The sequence below is a fragment of the Sebastes umbrosus genome, chromosome 12, assembly GCF_015220745.1.
Source record: "Sebastes umbrosus isolate fSebUmb1 chromosome 12, fSebUmb1.pri, whole genome shotgun sequence".
In the NCBI taxonomy this organism is placed as follows: domain Eukaryota; kingdom Metazoa; phylum Chordata; class Actinopteri; order Perciformes; family Sebastidae; genus Sebastes; species Sebastes umbrosus.
Genome location: NC_051280.1, coordinates 17038251 through 17051500, shown reverse-complemented (window position 1 = coordinate 17051500; position 13250 = coordinate 17038251). Strand labels below are relative to the sequence as shown.

The window sequence follows — 13250 nt, the reverse complement described above, 5'->3', positions numbered from 1 at the left end:
AAGGAGAGGAGACACGGGGACAGAGGAGAAGACATTTATGACCGTTAGTGGAAGACTTTACTAGTGTTGGACAAAAAGTTTCACTGTACAACCCTGTCCTACAAAATCACATTCCCATAAAACTAAACTGCATTCTCAGTTACGTGTTGAGGGAAAGTATTTTGGGTTTCTACTAGAACATGTTTACGTGCTTTAATGTTCAAAAAAACGCCTTACTTTTTTCATACCGGCTGTGCTGAAACACTCTGTTTGACCTCCTGCCCTTGCCCTCCCAAAAAGCCCAGTCTGCTCTGATTGGTCAGCTGGCCCACTCTGTTGTGATTGGTCAACCGAACCCGCCCCAACTAGCTTTGTTTGAGGGCGTGTCAAACTAGCCACTAGGCAGGTAATATGCAAATGTGTTACTTGGTGACATCACCACGTTACAGAAGAAAAGGCAGAACTTCAAGCAAAACGTTTCAGGCAGTTCAGGGGCAGTGTTTCTGTGGAGGAGAGTAACTCCCTTTGGTGTGTACTTTAGGCCTTGTAACTTTGCAGACCTTTTACATGCACCAAAGGAAAGGGAAAAAACACAAATGCATAATAGGTCCTCTTTAAACAGTTTTAATCACATGATTAACGTTGTAAAGTGAAACAAAACAAAACAAAAACGCAACAAAACTACTTAGTTCGGGTTAGGCAACAAAACCACCAGGTTAGGCTTCGTAAAAAACAACATGGTAAGGCTTAAAATGACGACGTAATTGAACGTTGACTTGGAAACTCCAGTGTTGGTTTGACCCATACACCACCCCTCCCAGCCTCCCTTAGTGGACTTTATCGCTTGTTGTACTTGTTATGAGACCAATAACGTTATTATTCTACATAACTTTCATTAAAGGTCGCTCGATATACTACATCACCTGCTCTGCGGCCTTCAGCGTGTAATCCGCAACAAAATACTTTCCCTCCAACGTAATTGAGAATGCAGTTTAGTTTTATGGGAATGTAAGTTTTAGGAGAAAGGGCTGCACTGTGAGATGCCCCTACTCTTTGCAGCTCCTGTTGTTGACTGTGGTAAATTAGAGTAGAGCCTCGTTGCCTGCATTAAGGGAACAAAGGCAACATCCTAATTGCATCTGCCTGAATAAAAATTGAAGACAGACTATGTCAAATGGCAGGGAAAATTACTTAATTACAAACAAATGAATGCGCTATCAACAATAGAAAAAAAAACATTGTTATGAGCTATATAATTGAAAAAAAAAAACAGAGAACAATTTAGATGTTAACAGTGAAGCTAGAGTGGTCACATTCACGGCACTAGAGCTAGTGAATGCATAATGTTTTGGGAATAATGATGCTCTTTATTTAGCTCTGCTGTGGGGACAACAAGCCAGAAAATAAACAACCACAAAAAAACTGGCATGGCTTCAAGTGCAAAACATGGCCTCCATTAGTCTACGTCGCTAATTATATTGACAATATAAATATTCATGGTGTTGCGCTACTTATTCATGCAGACTCAAAGACTACATTCGCCATCATATAAACACACAACTCACTGGCACTTAAAACATATACCATACATTTTTGCTTTAATTAAGCCAAAGTCCACACTGGAAAAGCTAAGGGGGAGGCAATTGTGTGCGTCTTGAGAGTGTCTTGCAAGTGTGTGTGTGTGTCAGTGTGTGTGTGTGGGAGTGTGTCTGCATTCTCCAAGGAGCACTTCAAACATGCCGTTTGTTATCCCAGACCCTTGTGCTTTAAGGATGGCTGTCTAATCTCAAAGGTCTGGATGCTCTGGAAAAGTTAGCATGTGGGGGCTTCATTTGAATTTCTTACAGCTCAAAATAACTTTTCTTCTAATGCATGCACCGTGGGGGCCACAAGGAGAGGGAGGAGGAAAAAGAAAAAGCACAGCCACAAAAGGTGAGGTGTCTGTCGGAGATGGCTTTGGGGTCGCCGCAGCCCTGTGGCGGGGCTCTGCAACATTAACGTGTCCCAATTTGAGCTCACCTGGGAGAGCGGTTATTAATTATTGAGCTGCGTACGCTTGAGACGCACTCGGGCTTCATTGAATGTCACACTCCTGACCTGGGAAATAAAAAGTTTAGATTCAAAGCAGACACACTGCGGCGGTGCTTTCAGACTGCTAATGCCTGGGTGACAGCTGTCTCTGGAACATGGCAGCGTGTTAACCAGGAAATGAACAAACCTCCGCTAATGAACAAACAACAACTCCATGGTCCATTTCTGAAACTAATGACCACAACAATATGAAGACAAACATAATTGCAGATAGATGGCTGGTTGTTACAGTCTGCTACAAAACAGCGCCGCTCAAGGTTAAGGCCTCTGCTATCATCCCCATTTGTGCCTCTGTTACGCTCCAAAAACGGTGACAATTTTCTTTGTGGGGAATACATGCTCTGAAAGACAAAACGCGCTGATAAACAATTGCTTTTTTCTTCAGCTGCGTTTTGTCTGCATATACTGTACAGAAGCAGGTCACGGCAGCTGCAGGAAGCCTTCATTATGTCTTTGGCTAGCGGAGGAAAAAGTCAATACAGCAAAAATAAAAATGGATTCGAGACTTGGGGGGCCTTCAAATACTGTACAATAGGGCCAAACACAACTGAGATGTCAAGTTAGCTGATGCTCGCTGCTTATGTGCAGATCTGGTCCAGTTCCAGTAAGAGACACATTTAATCAGCTATGCATTTATCAGTTTATAGCTCTGCGCTCATTCTTATGCAAGTGGATAATGACAGCTGATTTAAAGTGCCTAAAATGCACTAATGGCACTTAGACGTCTCCTGTAACAATAAATACTAAATGGACTTTTGACATTTAAAAGGCAAAGATGTAAATGGAAGCGCACCAACTTTGTTGCTAATTCATATAGTTCAGTTTTGACATTTTGGCAGGCTTGAGTTATATTCATGATTACTAATGGAAAGTGCAGTGTTTGCTAATATAAACTGTGGTAGCCATTTAATTACAGTTAAAAATGAAGACTCTTTGTCATCAAATTAGCATGCAACATGTAATAAAGGGATAAGCTGAAACGGGCAATGAGGGGACATTGTATTGGTATTTGGCAGCATGAGTCACATATGAAATGTGCCCATTGCAAGGAGACACAGTCTTCCAAGAGGGTTAAAATGAGGACACAGAGAAATGGGGAAAGAAATAATCCAAAACCACATCCAAACAGGATCAGTGGCTGGCCATTGTGTCTCTCCCTGCTGAGAACGAGAGAGAATAAGGGAGGGAGAGAGAGAACTTTGTGGAGTTTGTTGGCCGTGGAGCCAGAGCAGAGCGGAGCTGAGCAGAGCGCTGAGCCGGGTTGGGCGTCAGGGGTGTCAGGGCTGAGGGGGCTGAGGGGCCAAGGTCTCCTCGCTGTGGGGGATATTAAGCCCTCTGATTAGATCTCAGGGGCCGCCCATGGCAGACGTCTCCTTTACTACAGGCCCCAGCTCATCTTTATTTTGGCAGGGTGGTGCTCTCTGCAGGCTGCACTGCACCAATACTAAGCTGTTTGTGCAGGGAGGGAAAAAAAAATAAGTTTATCCGCCCCCCCCCCCCCTTTCTCCTTTTCATTTATTTATTCGTCTAGCCTACATGTGTTCGTTTCTGCTTAATCCAAGAGTTCACAACGCCGAGGCTGATCCAAGTGTTCTGAGGCAACACAAACAAGTCGGCTGTGTGAGTTGATTCGCAGCTATAAGCTGATAACTACTAATTTTGAGTTAAAGCTAAGCCTATGTTTTTTTCTGGATGTAAGATGTCATAATTCTAACATCACGCGCCAGCAGAACGTGGGCAGCAACTAAACAAAAAGCCAATTAAACTACTGTATTTGTCAGACTCTTGCGGATTTGCATCCTGTAGTTTTTCAAGTTTGTACTTCACGCTGTGACATAAGTAAGAAAAGCGCACACACACACATACACACACGTACGACTTTCATCAGGCACACTTTCTTCTGTTTTGTTTGTCTTAAGCACATATTCCCAATCACAATTTCCACACCAGCCCTCACTACCGCTCCTAAGGGTGCAGGCAGACACTTCTAGCTGCAGGCTCCCCCACTTCTGAAACCTGTCAAATCTGTCCTGGGAGAGTCAGCCTCCCTCTCATCATCCAGGGGCTTATGGACCTCTCTCCATTTACCCTCCCTCCCCTACACAGTTCTCTTTTCCTCCTTCTCTTCCCCCCTTTCATCTCACATCCAAACTTGCCAGTTGCAACCTCCTCAGCTTCCTCCAAGTTTTGTCTCCTTTTCTCCTCTATTTTGTCTCCCCCTCATCTGCCGTCTACGACTTACTTTTCCGCGCTCTTTCCTCTGGTCTGTTTCGTGGAATGGTTTGTCCTCTCTCCGTTCCCTTCGGTGCAGATTGAGGATAATCAGGTAAGTCAAAGTATGACAATCACTCCCTGCCTCCCACCGAGTTTTTGGGTCACGGGGGGGTAGATCAAACTAAAACACGGGCATCGAGTGGGGATGATCTTTTGAACAAAGAGTAACCTTGTAAATCGAGAGAGCTCAATGACCCAACCACTATTACTGGCACCACCTAGTTGGATCAAAGTTTTGCTTTTATGTTCAGACTCATTACGTCCGTAATAGGCATCCTTTTAATCTGTAAAAAAACTTTTTGGAATAGTGCATGCAATGATCCATCAACAATATCTCATCCACACTGGATTAGGGCTGCAACTAAAGCGATTATTTCCATTGTCGATCATTCTGTGAATTATTTTCTCTATTAATTGATTAGTTGTTTGGTCTATATGATGTCAGAAAATGGTGAGAAATGTCTATCCGGGTTTCTGAAAGCCCAAGATGATGTCCTCAAATGTCTTGTTTTGTCCACAACTCAAAGATATTCAGTTTACTGTCATAGAGGAGTAAAGAAACCAGAACATATTCACATTTAAGAAGCTGGAATCAGAGAATTTAGACTTTTTTTTCTTAAAAAAATGACTCAAACTGATTAATCAATTATCAACATAGTTCGCGATTAATTTAACACTGAACAACTAATCGATTAATCGCCGTAGCTCTACACGGACTAAACAAAACTGAAACCGCATAGTGAATTATAAAAAACTAAATTATTACAGTAGTATTTACAACTTGTATTTCATACTTTAGACCTCTACCCTGCTACATTTCAGAGAGAAATATTGTACTTTTTTTCTCCCCTACAATTACTGGTAGGATTAAACATCCAAAGTAGAATATGATGCATTGTTATGGATTAAACTACCAAACAGTATATAAAGTACATAAAATTAACTAAACTTTGAACAAGCTACAACATAAAAGCGCTGCTTATGTGTTAATGCATAACAATACAGTACAGTATATATATATATATATATATATATATGGTGAGTAATTCAGTGTAAAGAGTAGTTTTATTTGTATATTTTTTTAGAGCTGCAACGATTAATCGATTAGTTGTGAACTATTAAATGAATCGACAACTATTTTGATAATAGATTAATCGAGTTGAGTAAATTTTACAAAAAAAAAGTGAAAATTCACTGATTCCAGCTTCTTAAATGTGAATATTTTCTGGTTTCTTTACTCCTCTATGACAGTAAACTGAATATCTTTGAGTTGTGGACAAAACAAGACATTTGAGGACGTCATCTTTGGCTTTGGGAAACACTGATCGACATTTTTCACCATTTTCTGACATTTTATAGACCAAACAAGTAATCGATTAATTGAGAAAATAATCAACAGATTAATCGACAATGAAAATGATCGCTAGTTGCAGCCTTAATATTTTTATACTTGTACACATTTTGCTGGAAATACTTCCTGTATATACTTGTACTCCAACTCTGTCTCCTAGAAATGATATGTATATACTACTAATTTGTTTTGTCAGTAACTTTTTAAGGAAAACTAGTGGTTCACATCCTGTGTGTCCCATGTGTGGTTAGGGTTACGCAACTAAACCAAGAAGGTTAAGGTTAATTAAAGATCGTGGTTTTGGATAAACGTGGAATAAAATAAACATGTCCTGTCTTCCGCACTTTTAAACATCTAGAGACCAGAATCTTTCTGTGAATGCCTAAACATAACCACGAGAAGTGCATCATGCTTCAATGGCAGATATTGTAGGAAAATAAATGAAATACTGTGTCAGTGAACATTTTCCTGAAGCGTTCAGTATCATTTATGTTTACATTTCCTTCAAAATGTATTTGCTTTTGCAAAATAGCAAATAAAGTAATTTGTAGGAGACAAGTGGGTGTAAAAGTTTGAATGACGGACTTGTTATAGAATGTTTCAACTTTGTTTTATTGCTTCGTTTAGTTTAGTAAAAGATCTGAATACTGCTGCTGCACAACTGGATATGTCTTAAAAGTAACATCTGTGAAATTGAACATGTAATGAAAATATAGCCATCATACGAGTGTTAGTCGACTAAGAATTTCTTTGGTCGAGGACAGCAATACTAACGACATACTGTAAGTTAGTGTATGTTAGGATGTAAAAGTGTATTTCTCTACTTTATGCCAGGCTCAACTTGAAGAAATATATTCAAGGACAGCTGTCAGCCAAACTCTCATATCCTCCTTTTCCTCCGAGTGCTCTGACTTCAGTCTGCGTGTCCCCTGCATCCCCAACAGAGGGAGGCCTTTTCAGTCCATACATACTCTCCACAGCCTGCCGTCCCTACCACCATAGGCCTTCGCCCATCTGTCTGTCTGCTCTGCGACCGCCGTCCTGAGGGTGTACTCTGTCTCTCCCTCCTCCCCTCTCCCCTCCCAGCATCCCTCTCTCTCATGCGCCGTGATCGATATGGATGCGGAGGGAGAGGGGGGACCTGTCTGTCAAAGCCGGCGGTGGAAAATGAAGGCTCAGATGAAGGAGGCATGCTCTGTATATTAAATGCCCAGACCCCTGTGAGGGGTGGAGGAGGGTTCGGGGTGGGGATATATCAATAGGCTTCTGCTAAAAGAGAGATAAGGCCAAAACAGCAATGAGAGGAGTAGAGTAGAGTCGCAGGAGGGGAGTGGAGGATAGAGAGATGAGGAAAATGAATAAGGAGCGGAGTAGCGAGGTGGATGAAGAGGTAAGAAAAAAAGATATTTGAGCAAAGTATGAGCTAATGATGTTAATTGATGTAACAAGTGGAGGAGAGACAAATGAGACTTTTTGGGCGACGGGTGGATAAGGAGGAGGAGGAGGGGGAGGGGGTGCAGGAAGCGCAAAAGAGGGAAATGAGCTGAGGACCCAAAAAGTGCGAGGAAGAGTAAAGAGCTGAGAAGGGAGAAAGAGTGAAGAGCTGAAGTTAACGACTTTGCAGATTTCATTATAGAGATAGTTAACCCTGTTGACACTGAAGGAGGGCGCTATCCTCTCAGGAGGAGTCCGGTCCTTCCACCTCCACGCACAGAGACAGATGAGATCATTACAGCTATCAGCACCACTGCCATCCACAATTAGCACATCTCCTTTTCTTTCCCCACTCCTCCATCCCCCCATCTCCCCTCAGCTCACACTGTCTCCCCCCCCCTGCTCTCTCGTTCTCCCCCCCCCCCTCACCTCATGACACTTCTTTGGCCTTGATTTGGAGGCAAATTGACTAAATAAAAAAGCCACATGCAGCAAACTGTTCTCAGCTTTAGCCGACCTGCTTGCTTGACCTTTCGCAACTCATTTAGAACCCATTTGCCTTTTCACACTAAAAAAAACAAAAAAAAAAACACGGATATGCAAAGCTTTGCATTTTAAGAATGTAAATGTCTCTGAACATGCACATGAAACACAACTTTTTTTATCTTTCTATCAGTGTCAGTGCACACAAACACACGCACAACACATACCTGTAAAGCAGACCGGACACTTGAAGGTTCCTCCCATGCCCTCAAAGCTGTGCTCAATCAGGTGGCATTGAAGCTTCGCCGGTGAGTCGAACGACTGACTACAGAGCTTGCATTCATGGTTCAATCCTTCCTCTGCAGAGAAGAAACAACAAAAACACACAGAAAATCATAAGAAGGAAAATAAGCAAAGCCTGAATGGCATTGGTCTCACTCTGCCTTCTTTCTTTCTTTTCCTTTTCTTCTTTCACATGAAATTCAAATTCAACAAATTTGTGGCAAAGACCCCCCGCCTGTGATTTTTCATGAGACAGGAAATAATATAAAGTGTGATCTGCTCCCATCAGGCATAAATTAGATGACCAGCCGGGGTTCTAATCGCTCAGACGAGGCCCTGCACTTTGAACATGGTGAGCGTCATCTTTTTTGATTAACTTACATGCAAAATAATTTATTTTTAGCGGCTGCAAATTAAAACTGAATCGAAAATAAATAATAGAGAAAGAACAGTTAAATAGTCTCATTTCAGATGTGCCATGAGTGTTATTACTATTAATGCAAGGACAAAAAGAATATTACAAAATTGCTTCCGAAACCTTCTTTTTATGTCACCAAATCATCTCATCACATCTCCGGTGCACATACACTGACTGTCAAGGCTGCCAAAACAACTCTCCTTTACACGTCAACATTTTTAATACAGTGATACGACAGTTATTTCGAGAGCACGACAGATTCCCAGTTTATCTGCTTGGCATTAGAATTCCCGACACGTCCATCTAAACATTACACCGCCTCGGCCGAGGCCACAATAAACGTCGTTCAGACTGTGAACCTGCACACTCATTTGCAGCACGACAATCTGCTGACTCAGGCTTCCAGAGAGCTGCCCATCTCCAGCGCGTCAATAAAAGGCCTATACACTCTGCCATGGGGCCGGACTAGTGCTCCATCAAACTCCTGCCAACGCTGACATTAGGCCAGCTTCTGCGAGGGGGTGGGGTGGATACACCGGGGACTCATCGAGGGTTTATCCCCAGGTCTCTACAGCCCAGTGCCCACCGCTTAGGCCCTGGGTACCAGAATACACATCCACCTAACCAGCTGTGCCCGGCTCGAGCCCTGGAGGATCCGAGTAGAGGGTTAATCGAAAGTGCTTCAGGCAGATCTGGCAAAACATGTCTGCTGAATAACAGTACAATAAAACAGTAACCTGCAATGGGCAAGGCACTTCCTGCTTTGTAAATTTTGTTCACCAGCAAATTTCCTTTTTTTTAGATTCATTTGTCTATAGAGCACTAAAAGCTCCCCTGAAACTAACCTTTTGTTTAGCGTTAGGTTTGTATGTAGGGTAACTGCTTTGTAATTCTCGCCATCAACTTTCTATTTTCCTATTTTTCCACTAAAAGCACACCTGGTACGGGGGTGTATAAAAAAAGGTAGTATCTCAGGCCTTGTCCAGACGTACACAAGTATTTTTGTAAACAAAGCTTTTTCTATGCATTCTGGCCTTTCATCCACACCTAAACGGCGTTTTAGGTTTCTGAAAATGGAGCTTTTGTAAAACTCTGGCCAGGGTGAACATTTTCATAAACTCCGTTGTCAGTGATGACGTGTAGACCACAGACTGTATAAGAAGTGGACGTAGTCACCATGACGTTGGTTTATGGACCGCCGTTTTGAAGCCTCGAGTTTGGCATTTTGGTCGTCGCCGTCTTGGTTTTTTGCAACCAGAAGTGACGCGAGAGGGTGGAGTTAAGTACAACCGATGCTGAATAAGACATTTTCAGGTGACCAAAAAAGTAACAATTAACTTTCATGGACTGAAAACACACTGTGAAAGTTGTAAGATGAAAACACGGACAACTCCTAGACCGGACAACGCCGTGGTAGCGACCTGTCAATCACAAAGTAGCCACGTCCTAAGCATACCTTGCTTTATGGTCTACTTGACTCTAAATGGGACCATAATTTACTAAATGAACATCATGCTGTATTGAAGAAGACTTGAAACTAGTAATTGAGACCATAAACTCATGTTTACAATGTTTACTGAGGTAATAAATCAAGTGAGAAGTAGGGTCATTTTCTCATAGACTTCTATAAAATCAGACTTCTTTTTGCAACCAGAGGAGTCTCCCCCTGCTGGCTGTTAGAAAGAATGCAGGTTTAAGGCACTTCTGCATTGGCTTCACTCTTCAGACCCGGAGGTTGCCCACTGTTGCAGGTAAAAGGTTTTTGGCTTGTAACATCAGAGTGTTTGCCGTTTTCTCTTTTGTGAGGTGTCACTAATGAGGCGACATGTCGTGCAACGGCGACATAAACACATCCGTGAACGGCGGACGTGGCCAAATAACAGGACTTTTTACACGTTTACACATAAATGTACAGTTACTCTTCCACTATATTGAGGAACAGATGTGTCAGAATGCGCTACGGAGGTCAATGCTACTTATCCAATGCAAAACTCCCACGACACAGACCGCGTCACTGGTGTGCGTGGCCCATTTTCTTTGACAGTACTTCAATTGTGTTTTTGTGTTTTCGTCTGAACGGAGATTTTTTTTAAAACCGTGCTTGTGTGGAAAAACAATGTTTACAAAAATACCCCTGTACGTGCGGACTAAGCCTCAGTGTCTGCACATATTGATTCTGACTAATAGTGACAACTGCAACCCACTGACCCCTGATATTTCCAGGAGGAGAGGGGAACGGAAACATCTCCTGCAGTGCCAAAAGAAACAGTGAATACATATTGAACTTTCTCCTGTAACATATATTACCACATGTCCTTTTACAATCTTTTCTCAATAACATAAACATATGGCATAGGTGGTGTCTACAGCATGAAAACAAACCATACAGAGCGCTGACAGACTACGTTCCCTCCTGACTGTCTAGTAAAAAGATAAAAGCTGATCAAAGCAGCTCATAGTAGTTTGAAAGGGACTGAGTTGATGATGTGTTCTGCAATCATGCATTTGACAGATGAGATACTCTGTAGTCTACATGTGCGTCTGAGTGGAGCAGCAGGCATCAGCAGAAGAGGGGGAGGAGGGTGGCACGAGTGCATCCACGCAGCCGTGCAGGAGGATCACTGCCCTCTTTGATCACCATTCAGTTTGCCTATCTGTGTGAGGGTGTGTACACTATGAGGTCAAGCTTGCTGCCAGGTTCATAGAACTCTTCTTCTGCCATATGCGCAGCCCTCATTTGACCCCGGTGCACAACGCTGTCCCTTTGGAGACCTGGCCTGCTTCATTATGCAGATAACTCTGCACCTGCCTGACTGACCTTGTGTGCGTGCATGTGTGTGTTTATGTCTGTGAGCAGGTGCATCAAGGGAAAATGGCAAAGACATTTTTCATACAGCGTGTATATACAATTTGAAGAATAAGGCTGGTGTTATTCTATATTTTTCTTATTGCCAACAAATAGCATTAACGGATTAAAGTCAACTATGTGTTAGCCCGTCTCTACTTCCCTACCCTGACTGTGGCTCATTCATTCCTACTGAAGAAAGGCTCCATAATTCCCCTAAAACAGCTGGACATTGTGGTTTTTACCAAACATGACTGAAACAGTAAATCGGGCATTTGCTGGGAACTGTTTTTTGTGGATTGATACACATTTGGTGTGCATGCAGTATTGTATGTGTATTCGGGATTGACTCAAAATAAACTACAGTATTCATCGTAATGTAGGAACATGTCGCCTTATGCACAGGTGTGGCTCATTGATGTGTTCTAATAGCTTTTGGACAACAATGGAGGTCTACGGCACGAGCAATGAGCTACAGTATATTATACTTTGGAATATATATATTAGACAAGATGACTAGAGTGATATTAGGGCTGGGCAACATGGAAAATTCTTCTATCTCCATATAGGTAATTTCACATCTCGATAATGACTAATATTACAATATAGCATGTTTTCTGGTAAATCAATAAACAAAAAGAGTGCTGCAGGGATGACGTATTTTTGTAGGCCAACCAGGAAGTTAGCATCGCCCTGGTTCCCTCGACAAAAAGCAAATGGGATTGGGTTTTGGATTAATGCAGGTAAATAAGCTCTGTGACAAACCCACGTTTATGATCTTTACATGTTTTGTTCAGCAAGATAATCTTCACAAATGAACACCACTTTATGATTTTTTGAAGTGTGAATGCAATCGCCAGAAGTAAAAAGCTAAAGTTAGGCTATTAATGAACTACACCATGATCGCATGAATGTGAGTATACACAACGAGGCTGTAAAGTCGGCGTGATGACGTTTAGTAGTCTCATTTCGCCACTTGTTAGCAACCACCTTTTTTATTTTTACTATCATTTTATTTATTTTGTTTCAGAGAACAAAACGTTAAAATCTCTTAAGCTTGTGTTACCCACAGACATTATTTTAGGCATCTAACAAAAACTCATTGACTTCCAGACGAGGGAACCGGAAGTGCTAAAATGCTAACTCATTTGTGAGTTTTAGGACTAATTCCTGCAGCACTCTATAGTCTACGTATATGAAATAGTCACATGGTAAAGCCTATTTTTGTATACTCCTGTGTGAATTAAATACTTGACAAATTAATGAGAATTTTCTCATTTAATGAAGAACTTCAGTGCAAAATGAACATAAAAATTATCAAATTATAGAGAAAAGAATTAACAAAATATTTCCAGCTACACACTGACTATGTTTACATGCATGCACACAAATAGAGAGTAATCATATTAGGACAATAGTTTCATTTAACTGAGTTTGATCAGATTTTCTGAGAAATTTGAATTAGTATGTCCTTGTTATTATAAATTTAGATGACGTAATTGTGTATCATGATATCTTGATATATGATTTCATCACGATACGACTCCATTGAAAGAAGATAAATTATCATATTGAATTATCGCCCATATGTGTTTAACACTATAGGACCACCAGGCTCTTTAGGGTACTACAAACCTTAGTGTGATTAGAAATGCATGTGAATGAATATTGGCGAGCAAATTAGTTTCTATGTCCCATTCAGTGTCTCTATGCGTATACGGTCATTATGCAAATGAGTCAATTCGGCTGCCGGAGGAGAGTCAGAGGAGAGGACCAACGTTAATCGGCGCTACTCCTGGCGACTAAAGTGCTAGTGTTAAATTCTAGTCAGTACATAGTTCAACTACATTCTTTATATGTTAATATACAACCCTAAACTGAAGGAGTGCTACGAAATATATAGATCTAGACAGATGGAAAGAGAAAAGACGTTAGAGAGAGCAATAGAGGATTGACTGTGAGTCTGTTATGAGTAAACTGTGCTCAGTTAGTCCCTGTAATGCAGCCTGTGTAGTGCTGGGCTTGTATTCAGCAGTGTAACAGGGGTTGAATCAAGCTGGCAGCCTGTTTCTTAGTGAGAGCCAAGGGAGGAA

At 41.6% G+C, this 13250-nt stretch overlaps 1 protein-coding gene across 11 annotated transcripts in view; it reads right to left on the bottom strand.

Annotated features, from left to right (window-relative positions):
- The window catches only part of LOC119498206 (zinc finger protein 521-like), a 102807-nt gene that overhangs the window by 13286 nt on the left and 76271 nt on the right, over window positions 1-13250 (bottom strand). For all 11 annotated transcript variants that reach the window (XM_037786819.1, XM_037786822.1, XM_037786820.1 and 8 more), the window contains one exon: window positions 7840-7971. In XM_037786819.1, coding sequence (XP_037642747.1) covers window positions 7840-7971 — 132 coding nt within the window. The remainder of the gene's footprint in view (window positions 1-7839; window positions 7972-13250) is intronic.